This window comes from Podarcis filfolensis (genome assembly GCF_964270895.1).
Source record: "Podarcis filfolensis genome assembly, chromosome: 7".
NCBI lineage: Eukaryota > Metazoa > Chordata > Lepidosauria > Squamata > Lacertidae > Podarcis > Podarcis filfolensis.
The window spans coordinates 77,998,993-78,014,308 of NC_139603.1; the positions used below are offsets into that span (position 1 = coordinate 77,998,993).

A 15,316-nucleotide genomic window follows, 5' to 3' on the forward strand; every position below is an offset into this window, starting at 1 on the left:
TATTTCTGGGTTAGAGGAGTCTGTAACCTGAAGTGTCTGTAACCTGAAGCGTCTGTAACCTGAATTGTCTGTAACCTGAAGCGTCTGTAACCTGAAGCGTCTGTAACCCAAGGTACCACTGTATACAACTTGGCAGTGGTTTATAACCAAATGTACAGAAATATAGTTCCTAAAAGTGCTCATCCTACAGGAACTATGGAAAAAGTGAGCCCTAGCATTGCAGCAAGCAGAAAAGCTTTAGCCTGGCACCTAAAAGCTGACAGTGATGGCACCTGGCATGCTTCCTTGGGGAGAGCATCCCATGGAAGCCACCACCAAAAAGGCCTATTCTTGCCTTGCCGCACTCTGCACCTGCCTTGGGGGACCCACAGCTTTCTAGTTTTCTCCAGCCTGATGCAATGCAAAACGATTACCTTGATGATTCCGACCAGTGTCGTTTTCATCATCAGAATGCCTTCTGTGAAGATCGAGATGGCGTGCGTAAGCTTAGCGACCTTTGGGGACAGGAGGAGAAGCTAGCAGTTAAATAAGCAACAACTATAGTAGGGCAAATAATGGTCGCTTCCCCTCCTTCCCAACACATAAAATAAAAGCAAAACAAAACACAACACAGCAGAGGGCCTTCTCGGTAGTGGTGCCCGCCCTGTGGAACGCCCTCCCATCAGATGTCAAGGAAATAAACAACTATCTGAATTTCAGAAGACATCTGAAGGCAGCCCCTGTTTAGGGAAGTTTTTAATGTTTAATGCTTTGTGTTTTTAATATTCGGTTGGGAGCCCCTCAGAGTGGCTGGGGAAACCCAGGCAGATGGGCAGGGTATAATAAATTATATGATGATGAAATTATTTGTTCCATTTACAGAATGCTTTTCTTAGTTCAAAGGTCCCAGGGTGGTTTCACGAGACATCATCAAAAAGTATCGGTGGGCTGGGTTTGAGGGCTTCCTGCCTGGGGAGCTCGTATCAGCTCTGCTGAAAAACCTCCTTTATTTCATCTTTATTTCAGCAGCCACGGCACCAGTTGACTTAGGCGGGAGGAGAAAGGAAAAACTGAGAGGGAGAACAGAGCGGAGCCCTGAAGAGGATAACTCCACGCTGCAACAATTTGTTGTGCCTCTTGTTCTTATCAACCTGGTTCCCCCAGCGTCCCTGACCTCTTAAAGCTACGACGCACCTCGTATCGCGGTACAAGCTGGGCGTAATCCCGCAGCTTGTCTTTGTCCAGGCGAGTAGGCACTTCGATGATGTCGTGAGTCTGCAGTTTTATAATCTTCAGGAGAGATGTGAACATGCTCTCAGGGATGATCTGCAAAACCTTTTTTCCCCAGGCAAATCCCAGAAAGAACGGACACAGGTTTAGTAACGGCTCTCTTTAGGTGTAAAACAAAAGCGAATAACCACCCTCCCTTTTTACAACAAAAAAACAGGATTAGGAGAAAGTTGCTACCTTTCTCACGTAGGAAACCAATTCCCCAGAATAATACTGAGATACGCTCAGAAGGTCGGGGCTGTTGGCTTGATTGATGCGAAGCAGAGGCATATCGAGAGCTGAAGCCAGCTAGAAGCAGAAGGAATAAGGGTTTAGGTTGCTATTCAGGGTGGATATAAATAAATGATTAAAAAAAAACCCACCAAAAAATCAGATTTTTAAAAAATTTAAATCAAATTTCTTTGATTTAAATTGTATTTTTTTTAAAATAAAATGCTTTGGGAGGAAAATTTTTTCTAAAGATAGTTCTCTATTTGAGTTACATTATAGTCCAAAGGCTATTCATCAGTAAATAAAGATTTATTTGTTTTAAGTTTTTCATGTGTGCTAAAACTCAGTCTAAGGTTTTTTTTTAAAAAAAAAACATTTAACCACATCAGTTAACAAACATGGATACAGATGCTATAATGTTATTGCTTTAATTTAAATAAACAATTTAAATAAATTGTTTGAATTGTTATTAAGGAAATGACTGCTTTTCTCCTTCCAACAAAGTACTGTACAGCAGAAAAGTTGTCCACATATAAACAGTTAATTATGAAATTATTGTGAGGTTTAATAAGTTAATTGTCTATGTTAATAGTATAACTAAATCAGTAATTTTTGATATAACTTTAAAAATTACTCTGGAAATTTATTATTCCAAAAAATGAAACCTTCATCTAGTTGTAAATGTTAAGATTATACCAGCAAGAATGAGTCTTTCCATAAAAAATATATGATTTAAATCAAGTCTTACTGACTAGTGATTTAAATCGATGTGAATTAAATCAAATCCACCCTGTTGCTAATGCAGGTGAGATAACCATGAGTTATATTCAAAGTTGACCTGCTGCCTTAAGCAGAGCCTGCATAAATCCGGAATGGAGTCCCTAAGGCGGTTCGATGGTACCTTGTACGCCTCCTTCCAGCCCAACTGCTGCTAAACATATTGATCTGCTTTCCTTTGGACCAAATCAGTGAGGCTAAAAGTGGGGCGGGTCTTGTCGTCTGGGCAGCCTAGGACCTCCATACCCAGACCTGTGCCCCGCAGAGGTCCATTTGGTGCTGGTAACGCAGCAAAAACCACATGGGAGGCAGCAGCTATGAGTTACCAGTCTCTGCAGCCACAGCGGGCGCTGTGATTCCGCAGCCGTTTGACTTCACCCCTGGAGGCGCACGCCACTGTCTCTCGAGATGGATGGATGCCAACAATACTCAAAGTAAAATTGATTGGCTTGTGGGGCATCAGGAATTGAATGTGAACCCTGCGTTTGGTCCAGCTGGGCTGGACTCGAATCCCAAACTGGAAGTGGAGAGAGCGGAAAGGGGGTGGGGGAAGGCGGCTTCAAGAATCCCATGCTTGAAACCCCTCTGCAATTTCTGAAGTCTGCAAAATTATTTAAGGAAGTGCCACTTTGAGAGATGAAAGATTACCAAGACCTGTTTGGCTCCGAGCTGGTGCAGAGGCGTTATAGGCAGGAAACACCGTTTGGTTTCTGAAAAAAGTAAATTAATAACGCCCGGCTCGTGCCAGTTTTTCTTAAAGCCCCCTTTCCTACTTACCTTTAAAAAGGTGGCCCTGAGTTTCGTTACCATCGATGGGTTTGCCCTGATGCTTTCCTGCATGATAGATGTGAAACTGGAAAAAAAAGGGAGAAGGGGAAATTAAGATCAGAAGTAGCACCTGAAGTCATTCCTCTACGATCCTGTTCTCAGGGTAGCGCTACACACGGCCACATCACTTTGACACTGTAGTTCAGGGCTATAGCTCAGTGGTACAGCGTGCATGTTGTGTGCAGAAAGCCAAACATTCAGGCTCTGAAATCTCCAAGTAGAGACCCCTGCCTAAAACCCTGCTTGCCGCTGTAGAGCAACGCTGACCTAGATGTACCAGGGCTGTGACTCTGCAAAAGGCAGCTTCCTATGTTTGCATTTGAAAGTGGAGTCTGCCTGGCACGTGCCTCATTGCAAAATGTTCTCCCTTTTCCTGACAATTGCCGTATTTTTCGCTCCATAAGACGCACCTAGTTTTTAGAGGGGGGAAGCAAGAAAAAAAAATTCTGCGCAGAGCATGTAAGCGGCTCTCGCTTTTCTTGCTTTAAACCCTTCCGGCCCTCCTCCCGCTTCACTGAGAAGCCAGCAGAGCAAGAGCGATAGCTGCGCAGCACCTCTTCTACTGGCTTCCCAGCAAAGCGGGAGGAGGGATGAAAGGGAGCCCTTACAAGGGAGTGCTGAGCAGAGCTTGTATGCATCCCAGATGTGAATGCAGGCGGGAGGCTTTGCTCAGCACTCCCTTTAAAGAGCCGTGCGGAGCGTGTGAATGGCTCTTGCTGGGTTTTCCCCGATGAGGGAGAAGGGCAGCCCATCAGTGCCTTCTCCCTCCTTGAGGAAAAGCCCCCAAGAACCGCACACACGCTCCACACGACTCTTTAAAGAGTGCGTGGCCGCTCTTGCTGGATTTTCCGGGAGGTGGGGGAAGGGACTGACGTGCTGCCCTCTGACAGAGGACTGACAGAGGGCAGCCCATCAGTCCCTTCCCCCACCTCCCGGAAAAGCTCCCTCCTCGGGAAAAAGCCAGCAAGAGCCGCACACATGCTCCGCGCAGCTCTTTAAAAGGAGCGCTTAGCAGAGCCTCCCGCCTGCATTCGCTCCGTAAGACACACACACACATTTCCCCCTTACTTTTTAGGAGGGAAAAAGTGCATCTTATGGAGCGAAAAATACAGTAGGTCCACAGACCGTAAAAGCTTAGGGAGCAATCATAGCTCCACAACAGAAGGTTTCAAGGTCCGCCTGTTCGGGGTTCAGGTAGCACGTGATGGGAAAGGCCTGCATCTTCTGAGGTCGTGGAGAAAACCAGACAGAGCTAGGTGGACTAATAGCTTGACCTTCTAGGGAACTTCCTATGTTTTCTACATTTCTAAACGGGGGCATAGCCTGGGACATGTGGACAGGCTTCTCTTCAGTAAGGAATGGGGATATCTATAATCATCTCTCTTAAAAACTCAGCATTAAGATTGGCCAAGCTAGGTATGTAATACCAGGAAGCAGCTCTTTTGTTCTTGTCTGTTTCCTGTTGCTGCTGAGCTCTAGGATCCTGGTTTGTTCCCCATAAGACAAACAACAGAAAGACCTACGAATATGTACTCAGGAAGCCTATATAAAAAGGGAACAAAGGTAAAGGGACCCCTGCCCGTTAAGTTCAGTCGTGGATGACTCTGGGGTTGCGGCGCTCATCTCGCTTTACAGGCCAAGGGAGCCGGCGTACAGCTTCTGGGCCATGTGGCCAGCATGACTAAACTGCTTCTGGAGAACCAGAGCAGCGCATGGAAACACCGTTTACCTTCCCGCTGGAGCTGTACCTATTTATCTACTTGCATTTTGACGTGCTTTCGAACTGCTAGGTTGGCAGGAGCAGGGACTGAGCAATGGGAGCTCACCCCGTCGCAGGGATTCGAACCGCTGACCTTCTGATCAGCAAACCCTAGAGTCCGTGGTTTAGACCACAGTGAAGCTGATACAAATAGGACAATAAATGATGCAAAACAGAACAAGCAAATCTGTCAATTTTGAGCAATGAGTCTTTTACCAATAATCTTAAATCCCTGGGAGTTGTATTTTAAACCAATGTCTAATCTAGCATTCTATTCCCCCAGCGGCCGACCAGAGGCCTAGGCGAAGTCTATAAGCAGGACAGGAATGCAACAGAAAGACCCACCATCTTTCTTGTTGGCCACCCCAAATATTTACCTCCCGCCATGTTGCATTTCCCTTTGACATGCATGCCTTGTTCATAATCTTCCAACCTTGCTTTCTCTGGTGGAATCTGTTTCAGCTTTGCTTCAGTCTGACTCAGACACTGAGCCGGGAGTGCAGTGAATCCAAGAGAGAAACAACGTACAGTGGTATCTCTGGTTGCAAACGAGATCTATTCCGGAGGCCCGTTCGCAACATGAAAAGAGTGCAACCCGCAGCGGCATGTCTGCACATGCACGGGTTGCAATTCGCCGCTTCTGTGCATGCGTGTGATGTCATTTTGCTCATCTGCGCATGCGTGAGCGGCGAAACCCAGAAGTAACCCTTTCCGGTACTTCCAGGTCGCCGCAGGACGTAACCTGAAAGAATGTAACATGAGGTATGACTGGCAGCATGCGCCCTTTGGGTCTGGTAGGGCAGAAAGCAAGGAGCTCAACAGTAGATGGCGCCAAAGCCAAGGAGAGGAGGAATCAACTAATCCTAGTTTTGTTCTCCTTCTGCTTTCTGCCGAGCTCTACAAAGGCAATACTGAACCGAAATTGAGGATGGAGCCAGCAGGCAGTGGTACCAACTAGAATAGGAGTCCCACACTCCATAGAAGAGGCAGCGAGCACATGTAAACGCTTCTGGGATCCTACCTGTCAATCAGTTGCCAGGCATATGAAAGGTCGCCAACTATCTGCATGGTGATCAAAACCTCTTCCTTAATGTTGATGGTTCTAATCATCTGATGGAGAAACTTGCGAGTGTCAGCAAGGAACTGACATATTTGCAGGTTGGACTCCAGTTGGTGAAATTCTTGCACCTGCATATTAAGAATTAGAAACATAGGTTTTTTTGGGTTTTTTATTAAAACGCCTAAAAACAAACACAAGAGATTTTAAATTTGGCTACTTCTTAAATAAATCCTAATTGGTATGAAGTTCTACAGCAACTGGTCTTATGACAATGTTGCTTGAGTCCACGTAAGAAATTATACCCAAAGAATGGCATGACCACCATCTCCTCTGCCTTACCTCTTCTAAAGCTTGTATTAATTGCACAGTTTTCCTGCCCGCTGCAGTGGAGTCATCGTAATTCAGAGACATTATTTGTTTGGCGATTTCCCTGAACCAGGCTTGTAGATTTTCTGTTTTCAGTGGGAAAACAAGAGAAGGGACAAATTATTAAATTAGTGCAACTGAAACCAAAAGAGAGAGCGCTACCAGCCCCCAGTTCACAAACTGTAAACATCCAAATATCAAGGAATTATTTTAAAAGAAACAAAAATGCGTCAGGGTTGGGAGGGTGGTGGTTTCCCTAAAGTTTGCGCTGTACACATGTACATGAATACTCTGCTTGCACGTGAAACCATAATTTTGCACAAAAGTGGCTAATCTCTGAAGATCCCACCATCCTTGATCACTGAGACATGATGGCTGGGGGAGATGGGAGTTGGAGCATAGCAGCAGCTGGAAGACTAACCAGTTCCCCACCCCAATTTAGCATTATGATAAGAGCCACAACAAAGTTTGGGCTCGTGTGTTCCCCCTCCCATGTGGCCATTTCCCTTTTAAGACCAAGGCTCTTGTGGTGTCTGAACCCAGACGAACTGTGGTTCGCTTTTAGGGTTAAAGGAAACAAATCTACTTCAAACCATGGTTTACGAAAGTGGCTCATTTTCTTTTTTTCTTTTTATTGGAATTTTATTTACAACATAACATAACCCCCCCCACCCCAATACACAACCCACCCTCATTAAACGTGAACATAACATACAGTGAGCATAATATACAACAGTACAAACAACCACATAAAAGACTTCCTTTAACCTGTATCTGGCTTCCTTATTTACTTCTTATAAACTGTTTCCTTTATGAATAATTATTAAGATTTTTCTAATTATAACTTAAATATCCACAAAGTCTCCTGCAGACATTAATCGAAACAAGTCCAGCTATGTATTTTAGGGCACTGTTTTGTGAAGTATTCTCTGCATTTCCCCCATGCTTTTTGAGACTCTTGTCTAGTGTGATCTCTAATTGCCTCTCTTAATCTAGCCAGTTCAATATACTCTAACAGTTTGTCTTGCCATTCCATTTTTGTTGGCACAGTTTCTTTTTTCCAGTTTTTAGCAATGAGGATCCTTGCCGCTCCTGTGGCATGGAGGAATATTTTCTGATCTTCTCTTGCTATACCTGTGTCCATTATCCCTAGTAGAAAAGCTTTTGTATTTTTCACAAAGTTATACTTAAAGTTGCTCATTTTCATCCAGGGTTCAGACGCAACACTAAACCATGGTTAGTTGAAAATGGAAGTTGACGCTTCCGCTCTTCTCCCCATGGCGACACTGGAGCATCAAGCACACAAGACCAAGGTGCACAGATGCTTATCCTTGCAATGGTGTTTGTTGGGCTGCTACCGATTCAAACTGATCAATGCAAATCTTTGCAGAGCCTTCAAAGCTTGGCGACATGAAGAAGAACCCATGCATCTCTCACTAAAGGAGCACGGGTTAATCTTTGTCGCAAGCCTTGGAAAGTCTTTTGCTTGGCACCAGTTGCCAGTTGGAATCATAGTCTAGCTGGAAACCCATAACCAGACGTAATATAAATGAGCTCGCAAAAGCCTTTTCTCAAAGGAAATAGAAAAATATTGCTTATTGCTTCCCCCTCCCCAATTGCTTCCCAATTGTTCTCTTGGAACAATAAGAAACCAAGAGGAAAGAAAATTCATCAAGGAATGTGGGAAATCTGAGGAATATTTGAAAAGTTTCTGTATACATTTGAATTCATTGGCAGGATGTCAAATCAAATTTTATTGAACGGTCACAGACCAGATTAACTTGTACAGCTAGTCAGCAAAGCATAACACTGGAAAAAACAAAGGACAATTTCAATACAGATTAGGCCATAACAGCAATTTAAAATTAGATAGCATAAATAAAATTAAGTATTTGCCTTCGCCTGCATATTGGCATTGGAAAGCTCTTGTTTCCTGCACCTAATAGCGGCTACACAGAATTTGGCAACATTGATCGTAATTTCAGGAACCTTATCTTCTACCAAGGCTCTCATACGTTGGAGTTCTGGTTCATTTTTAAGCTTTTGTAGAACTGGGGCAATAAAGGTCAGGCGTAGATCCTCGTAGTAACTACAGTGCAGCAATACATGCAGACTTGTTTCCACTTCCGATGAGCCACATGGGCAAACACGTGACTTATATGGTTTGCCCTCGTATCTGCCTAGCAGCAGGGCAGAGGGCAGAACGTTAAATCTGGCCAGGGTAAAGGAGTGTCTGTACTTAGGTATTTGTAAATCAGCCAGATAATTTGCGGGTGAGAACCCTCTCCCAAAGTCTCTAATTGTGGCATGTTTATCCATTTTGCCCATATGACATTGCAGCTCTATGTCCCTAATGCATTGAAGCACTTGACTTCTGGCTCTCTCATAACCCATTGGCAGGATTAACATAAAACAAGCAGTTAAAGGTAATGTTAAAGAAAAGCCAGGGAGTTAACTGATAAATGGAATCAAATGCAGTATTCAAAATTAAAATTATAAGAAACTGCAAAAGGGGTAGAGGAAAGTCAAAACATTTATGTTCATTGGGAAGTTAATTTCCAAAACTGAAAAATAAAATTCATTTTTTAAACGGCCCTTACCGTTTTTCTCCACTCTTGTTAGAGGCTTAACGCCTGAAAAGACATCAGCCAACTCAGTCATCCTTTCAGATCCTTCCGTTTTGTAGCTTTCCCATTTCGTTTGCTTTTCGGACAGCATCTGCTTGAACATCTGACGAAAAAGCAAGACCTCAGTCTAAAACAGAACAGCCTGCCGCGACTGGAAAATTACAGCGACAGCAACAATACCATTTGGCATGGACTGATCTATACTAGGGATCCATTGTAGGCTTTTGGGTGATCCCCACATTTATGCTGAAAATAGAAAAATAATGCTGGAAAGCTGGAGGTTTCTGTGCACTTTCCCCCTATGAGCTGAAGAGGCAAGCCACTTTAACAAATAAAAAGTGGCTTGCTTCTTCGGCAGCACAGATGAATGCAGTGGAAATGTCAAAGCAAGCCTCTGAAGTGTGCACGGTTCTAGGCACGGGGTGTGTGTATGAAGGATGTTTTCGTTACCTCTTTCAATATGAATTCGAACTGTGCTATATCCAGGAGAAGCTGGAAAAGGATCTTGGGGTTGTACTTGGAATCTGTTTGAACCTGGTCCTTTATCTGGCGGAGGCGCTTGTTGTTTGGATCGTAAGCTAAGGAAAAAGAGCAGAAAGTGAAGGCTTCCTTGATTGCTGCTGTGATGCAACACCCACCTTCCCCCTCAACGATCTCAACGGAGAAGATTTAATGTGCTCTTGGTCGCATGAACCAGGGTGGATAACAGGGTAACAGGGTAAAACAGGGTGGCTAAAAATCAATGATTTAAAAAAAAATTAAATTGGATTCTTTTGATTAAAATTGGGATTTTTAAAATAAAATGCTTTTGGAGGGTAAATCTTTCTAAATATAGTTTCCTGTTTAACTTACATTATACCTGTAGTCCAAAGGCCATTCATCAGGAAATAAGGATTTGTTTTTAAGTTTTTCACGTGTGCTAAAACTCAGTCTAAGTTTTTTTAAAAAACTGTTTAACCACATCAGTTAACAAACATGGAAACATATGCTATAATGTTATTGTTTCAGCTAAATAAATTGTTTAAATTTTTATTAAGGAAACGATAGTTATTCTCCTTCCAGTAAAGTACAGCAGAAAAGTTGTCCAAATATAAACAGTTAACTTATTGAACCTCGTCATAATTTCATAATTATCAGTCTATGTATTTCTAATGGCATAACCTGAAATATACTCGGAGTCAAGAGTGGATTTCATGCTCTTTATTCAGGTCATAGTGGTGAGTAGGAATGGAAGTTCCCCCAGAATGTCTGCTTTATATACATTATTTACACAATGGGCCCCACATGATTGGCTAATTTCGGGATTCACCTGTAGGCCAATCAGGTTGCGGATTCACTTCCGCCTGGAGATGGATTGGGTGGCTCATATGGACCAACCAGACTGCTGCATTCTGGATCCTATTGTTCTAGGGCCAATCAGACTGCTGAATTCTGAATCCTATTGTTCTAGGGCCAATCAGACTGCTGCATTCTGAATCCTATTGTTCCAGGGCCAATCAGACTGCTGCATTTTGGATCCTATTCAACTCAGTACATAACATAACCAAATCAGTAATTTTTGATATAACTGTAAAATGTACGCTGAAAATTTATTATTCCAAAAACGAAACCTTCATCCAGTTGTAAATATTAACATTAAACCAGCAAGAATGAGTCTTTCTGTAAAAAAAAACAACATGATTTAAATCACAAGTCTTACAGACTTGTGATTTAAATCAAACATTACCTGAGTCTGCAGTATGCAGCATCATCCACCGTATCGCAACGTTGCAGTCTCTTAAGCAGTTCAGTAGTTTGGGGATATTGTCCAGCACCATCTCCTCCCTCAAGCAGCCTTCCTTAAGAAACTGCTGCACCTGGGTGTGAACCCGCTCCCTGACTGCGGCGCATCTGCCAGCCTTCGAAAGACAGAAATCAAAGGAGCGTTACTGCAAAACAGGCGGAACCCGGTAGGGCTCTAGGTAAGAGGGATGTCGTACGAGGCTCTCAGAAAGCCGTTCCTCTGCCTTCGCCCATCTCCAGCTGCTTTGGACTACAACTCCCATCAGCCCCAGCCGGCCCACCCTCCATGGGAATTGTAGTCCACCTGGAAGGCACCAGGACAGTAAAAGCTGAGCTGGAAGCATCACAGAGCAGGACGTTTAAGAAGAGGAAATTTCACGAAGAAAACCGCATTTCGCCAACCTGTTCCTTGACGTTGGAAAGATCCAGCGTGTAGTTCAGAGCCATTTTCGCAGCTTTGTAAGGCTCCCAGGCTTCTGCCAGGTTCACACACATCCCCATATAAATGCTGATTACCTGCGGAGAGAAACAGAATGTAAGAGGCAGCCTGCGGGACCATCTGGCTCTCCAGGATTTCAGAAAGGATTATATCCCAGCTCTCCCTGGCAGCGCCCAGGATTCGAACTGGCACCTTCTGCGCATAGCTGTCAACCGTCCCTTATTTGGCAGGAAAGTCCCTTATCTCAGCGCCGTGTCCTGCTGCTGTCCCTTATTGATGATGTCCCTTAAATTTCCCGGGTTTCAAAGGAAGCAGCTCCTCTCCCTCCCTCCCTGCTGGCCAGGGAGGAGGGAGGCTCCAACTGTGTTGCTTGGCTGCATTGCTCACCCAATAAGGAGTCTAAGAACGACGTGGGGTGGAGCTTGCATGCCTTGTGCCAATCAAATTGGCCGTGTTGCCTGGGGACTCGCCTTTGCTCAGCGCTTCCCAGCAGAGAGGTGACGGTGGTTTTCCTTGCTGCATCCCCTTTGCTGGGTTGCTGCGCTGTGGGAACCACCGATTGAGGCTTCGTTTGGCTGCTGGCTGGGCTTTCTGCCTTTGGCTCGGAGGGGCTCAGAAGCTGAACCTCCCTGTGCTCCGAAAATCCCTTATTTTGGCTGCCAATCCCTTATTTTCGAGGCTGCTGGTCCCTTATTTTCCAATCTGTAAGTTGCAGTGGCGTAGCGTGGGGGGTGCAGGGGGGCCCGGCCGCACCGGGCGCAACATCTGGGGTTAGGGCAAATCCATGGGTTAGGGGGCGCAAATCCACGGGTTAGGGGGCGCAAATCCATGGGTTAGGGGGCGCAAATTACTTGCCTTGCCCCGGGTGCTGACAACCCACGCTACGCCACTGGTAAGTTGACAGCTATGCTTCTGCATGCCAGGCAAATGCCGTACCAATTAGCTACGGCCCTTCCTCAGCCAAGCTCCTATCAAGCCAAGTCATCCCGGATACTCACATTTACGCTTTTGCAGTTCTTCTGCTGACAAAACCTACAAGCAACGGCCAACGTCAGAAGCGATGGTGGCCCGTCTTCTAGCTATGTTTGGGAAGTCGGATCCCAGCGAAGTCTAAACAAAGGTTTCCCAAACTTGGGCCTCCAGCTGTTTTCGGACTACAACCCCCATCATCCTCGACCACCGGTCCTGCTAGCTAGGGATGATGGGAGTTGTAGTCCCCAAACAGCTGGAGGCCTACGTTTGGGAAACACTGGTCTGAATGGGTCGACAGGGGGCGGGGCTGACAGGGGAGGGAGCCCAGGCAGAAAGCATGTTGCCATTGGCTCCCGACACATCCATCAAAGTCCTGAGGGAACTGCTGACGCAGCCTCCCTTTCCATCTTCTGGGGGTCACATGCCAGTGGTGGGCGAGGCCAGAGGCAAAAGTGGGAGGGGCAAATGCTACTTTTGTACATGAGGATTGCTGGGGGTGTGGCTAGGGAGACGTGCGGTCTGGAGAAAGTCCCGAGGGCCTGACAAGAGTGGCTTGAGGGCCACATTGTTCCCCGAGCCTCAGGTTTCTCACCCCTGCCCTCTACGCTTAATATCCATTTGTATTAGCATTTTTATTTTTTCAAATGCTTTTTATTGAATTTTCTTTAACACAAACAAATAAAATAAACACCCTAACATTCCACAATCATATGTCTACTTATTTTCTAAACGCTCTATCGTGCACGGACTTCCCTCCCTTTAACAGGTTTTCATAATATTCTCTTTTTTTTTTTTGCAGATTCTTAATTACATTCTATACACATCACAAAATGTATTTTAACCCTACTACAGTGTTTAAACTTCTACAATTGCTATTTATATATCCAAGAAATTTACTCCATTCCTTTTTGAACTTTGTGTCCTCTTGGTTACGGATCCCGTGGGTTAGTTTTGCTAATTCTACATATTCACCCATTTGTGTCTGCCATTCCAAGTTTTAGCATTTTTAAAAGTTGTAAGCCTTTGCGCTCAGCTGCCATGGCAGAAAGGAAGCACATAAGGTGCAATAAATAAGAAACGAACAGTGAGGATATGCGCTTCCAAATCTATTTGGCTGTTTCGTTGCTTCAGCTCTGAACCGTATTTACCCAGTTGTCTGGAAAATATTTGTCCACGATCTCCCTCATCTTCGCTTGCTGCGTGTGCAGAATGGAGGCATCAAAATAAAGCGCCACGTACAACATGGCCGCCTGAGGAGCGAGGGCGACGCTGCGGTGCTCTGGTAGCGGGTACGCGGAAACCTGAAATGGGAGGAGAGCAACAGGAAGAGGGAGACAAGAAGTCAATGGACACCATATCATATCATGTAGACATAGAACAGTATGATACGATACGATACGATACGATATCTTTATTGTCATTGTCCCATACAGAACAATGAAATTGAAAATCTACATAAAACATTCAAAAACCCCTAAAAACTCTGAAACCCCATTTTAAAATACAATATACTATAGAGACTTATACTGTGTTTAGGGATGTGGGTGGCGCTGTGGGTTAAACCACAGAGCCTAGGACTTGCCGATCAGAAGGTCGGTGGCTTGAATCCCCATGACAGGGTGAGCTCCCGTTGCTCGGTCCCTGCTCCTACCAACCTAGCAGTTTGAAAGCATGACAAAGTGCAAGTAGATAAATAGGTACCGCTCCGGCAGGAAGGTAAACGGCGCTTCCGTGCACTGCTCTGGTTCGCCAGAAGCGGCTTAGTCATGCTGGCCACATGACCGGGAAGCTGTATGCCGGCTCCCTCGGCCAATAAAGCGAGATGAGCGCCGCAACCCCAGAGTCGGTCACAACGGGACCTAATGGTCAGGGGTCCCTTTACCTTTACCTATACTGCGTTTAGAACCAGAATTGCATTTGGGTAGAAACTGTTTCTCAGGTGACTAGCCGTGGTCTTTATAACCCTGTACCTTCTTCCAGAAGGCAGAAGCTGAAAGAGATCATTTCCGGGGTGCACACTATCCTGCGCTATCTCTGCAGCTTTCTTATGGCACCTGGAAGCATAGATTTGATCCAAGGTGGGAAGAGTGCACCCAGTTATTCTCTCCGCAGTCTTTACAACCCTGGACAGCATTGTTTTGTCCCTGACCGTGCAGTTCCCAAACCACACACACAGACCATAAGTTAATACACTCTCCACAGTACAATGGTAAAATGCCATCAACAGGTCCTTTGAGAGATTGTTTTTCCGGAGGATTCTCAGAAAATATAACCCCTGCTGTGCTCTCTTCATCAGGTCTTTGCTTTTTTATCATATTTTTATATGTGTTGGAAGCTGCGCAGAGTGGCTAGGGTATAAATAATAAAATTGTTATTACGAGTGTTAAGTTAGGCCTAGAGAGGCAGTGAGAATCAGTGAGATGCAGTGCCTAGAGTGTCTGACTAGGACCTGGGAGGTCCGGGTTCGAATCCCCACTCAAGTCACATGACACTCACAGGGCAATCTTGGGACAGTCACTGCCTCTCAGCCTAACCAACCTCACAGGATTCTTGGGGTTAAATGAACACCTCAGAGGAAAAGGCGGGATGCAAATGCAACAAGTAAATAAACAGGTCTTTCCCGGCATGCTGAGACTCACCTGGTTGTATATATCATCCGACCTCAGCCGGCCAATGACCATGCTGATGAAGGTTTCGTTTATGGGTACCCTGCTGAAGTAGCTCTCTGGATAGTTTGCAGGCCTCTTCGCTCCAGGCTGACTCGAATACCCCGTGCTCCGAAGCAGCTTACATATGTCGTCCATGTTGGAATCAGCAGAACGGGCAGCGCTGGTTGGCAAAGAGAGAAAAAGGAGCTTTGGGAGCAAGAACAGAGGAAGAAACACGAAAAAGGGACAGAGGATGACTCTTGCAAGCAAGGCACACTGACACGATCTCAAATGAATTCAACTTTGAGAGGCTGAATCCTTAGAAGCAGTATGTCAGGTGTGCTCTAGCTGGTCTTATTGTTTACATTTTATGCGTTTCCAAAGGGGCATATGTGGCTGATGATGCCATCCTCGTTTCATCTTCACAACAACCCTGTGGAGTAAGTTAGGTTGAGAGAGAGAACTATTGGCCCAAGGTCAACCAGCGAGCTTCATGGCCGGGTGGGGATTCGAACTCGTCTCCTAGGTCCTAGTGGATTGCCTCAGGTGGCGAAAAGGGGTGAGCTGCCCCTGCGTCCT

The 15,316-nt window shown here is 45.2% G+C and overlaps 1 protein-coding gene across 2 annotated transcripts in view; it reads right to left on the reverse strand.

Annotated features, from left to right (window-relative positions):
- The window catches only part of WASHC5 (WASH complex subunit 5), a 46,098-nt gene that overhangs the window by 21,379 nt on the left and 9,403 nt on the right, over positions 1-15,316 (reverse strand). For both annotated transcript variants that reach the window (XM_083621871.1, XM_083621870.1), the window contains exons 6-17: positions 14,729-14,918; positions 13,238-13,390; positions 11,081-11,194; positions 10,623-10,794; positions 9,347-9,474; positions 8,870-8,999; positions 6,243-6,355; positions 5,865-6,031; positions 3,034-3,109; positions 1,447-1,557; positions 1,174-1,314; positions 414-494 (exon numbers count right to left, since the gene is read on the reverse strand). In XM_083621871.1, coding sequence (XP_083477997.1) covers positions 414-494; positions 1,174-1,314; positions 1,447-1,557; positions 3,034-3,109; positions 5,865-6,031; positions 6,243-6,355; positions 8,870-8,999; positions 9,347-9,474; positions 10,623-10,794; positions 11,081-11,194; positions 13,238-13,390; positions 14,729-14,918 — 1,576 coding nt within the window. The remainder of the gene's footprint in view (positions 1-413; positions 495-1,173; positions 1,315-1,446; positions 1,558-3,033; positions 3,110-5,864; positions 6,032-6,242; positions 6,356-8,869; positions 9,000-9,346; positions 9,475-10,622; positions 10,795-11,080; positions 11,195-13,237; positions 13,391-14,728; positions 14,919-15,316) is intronic.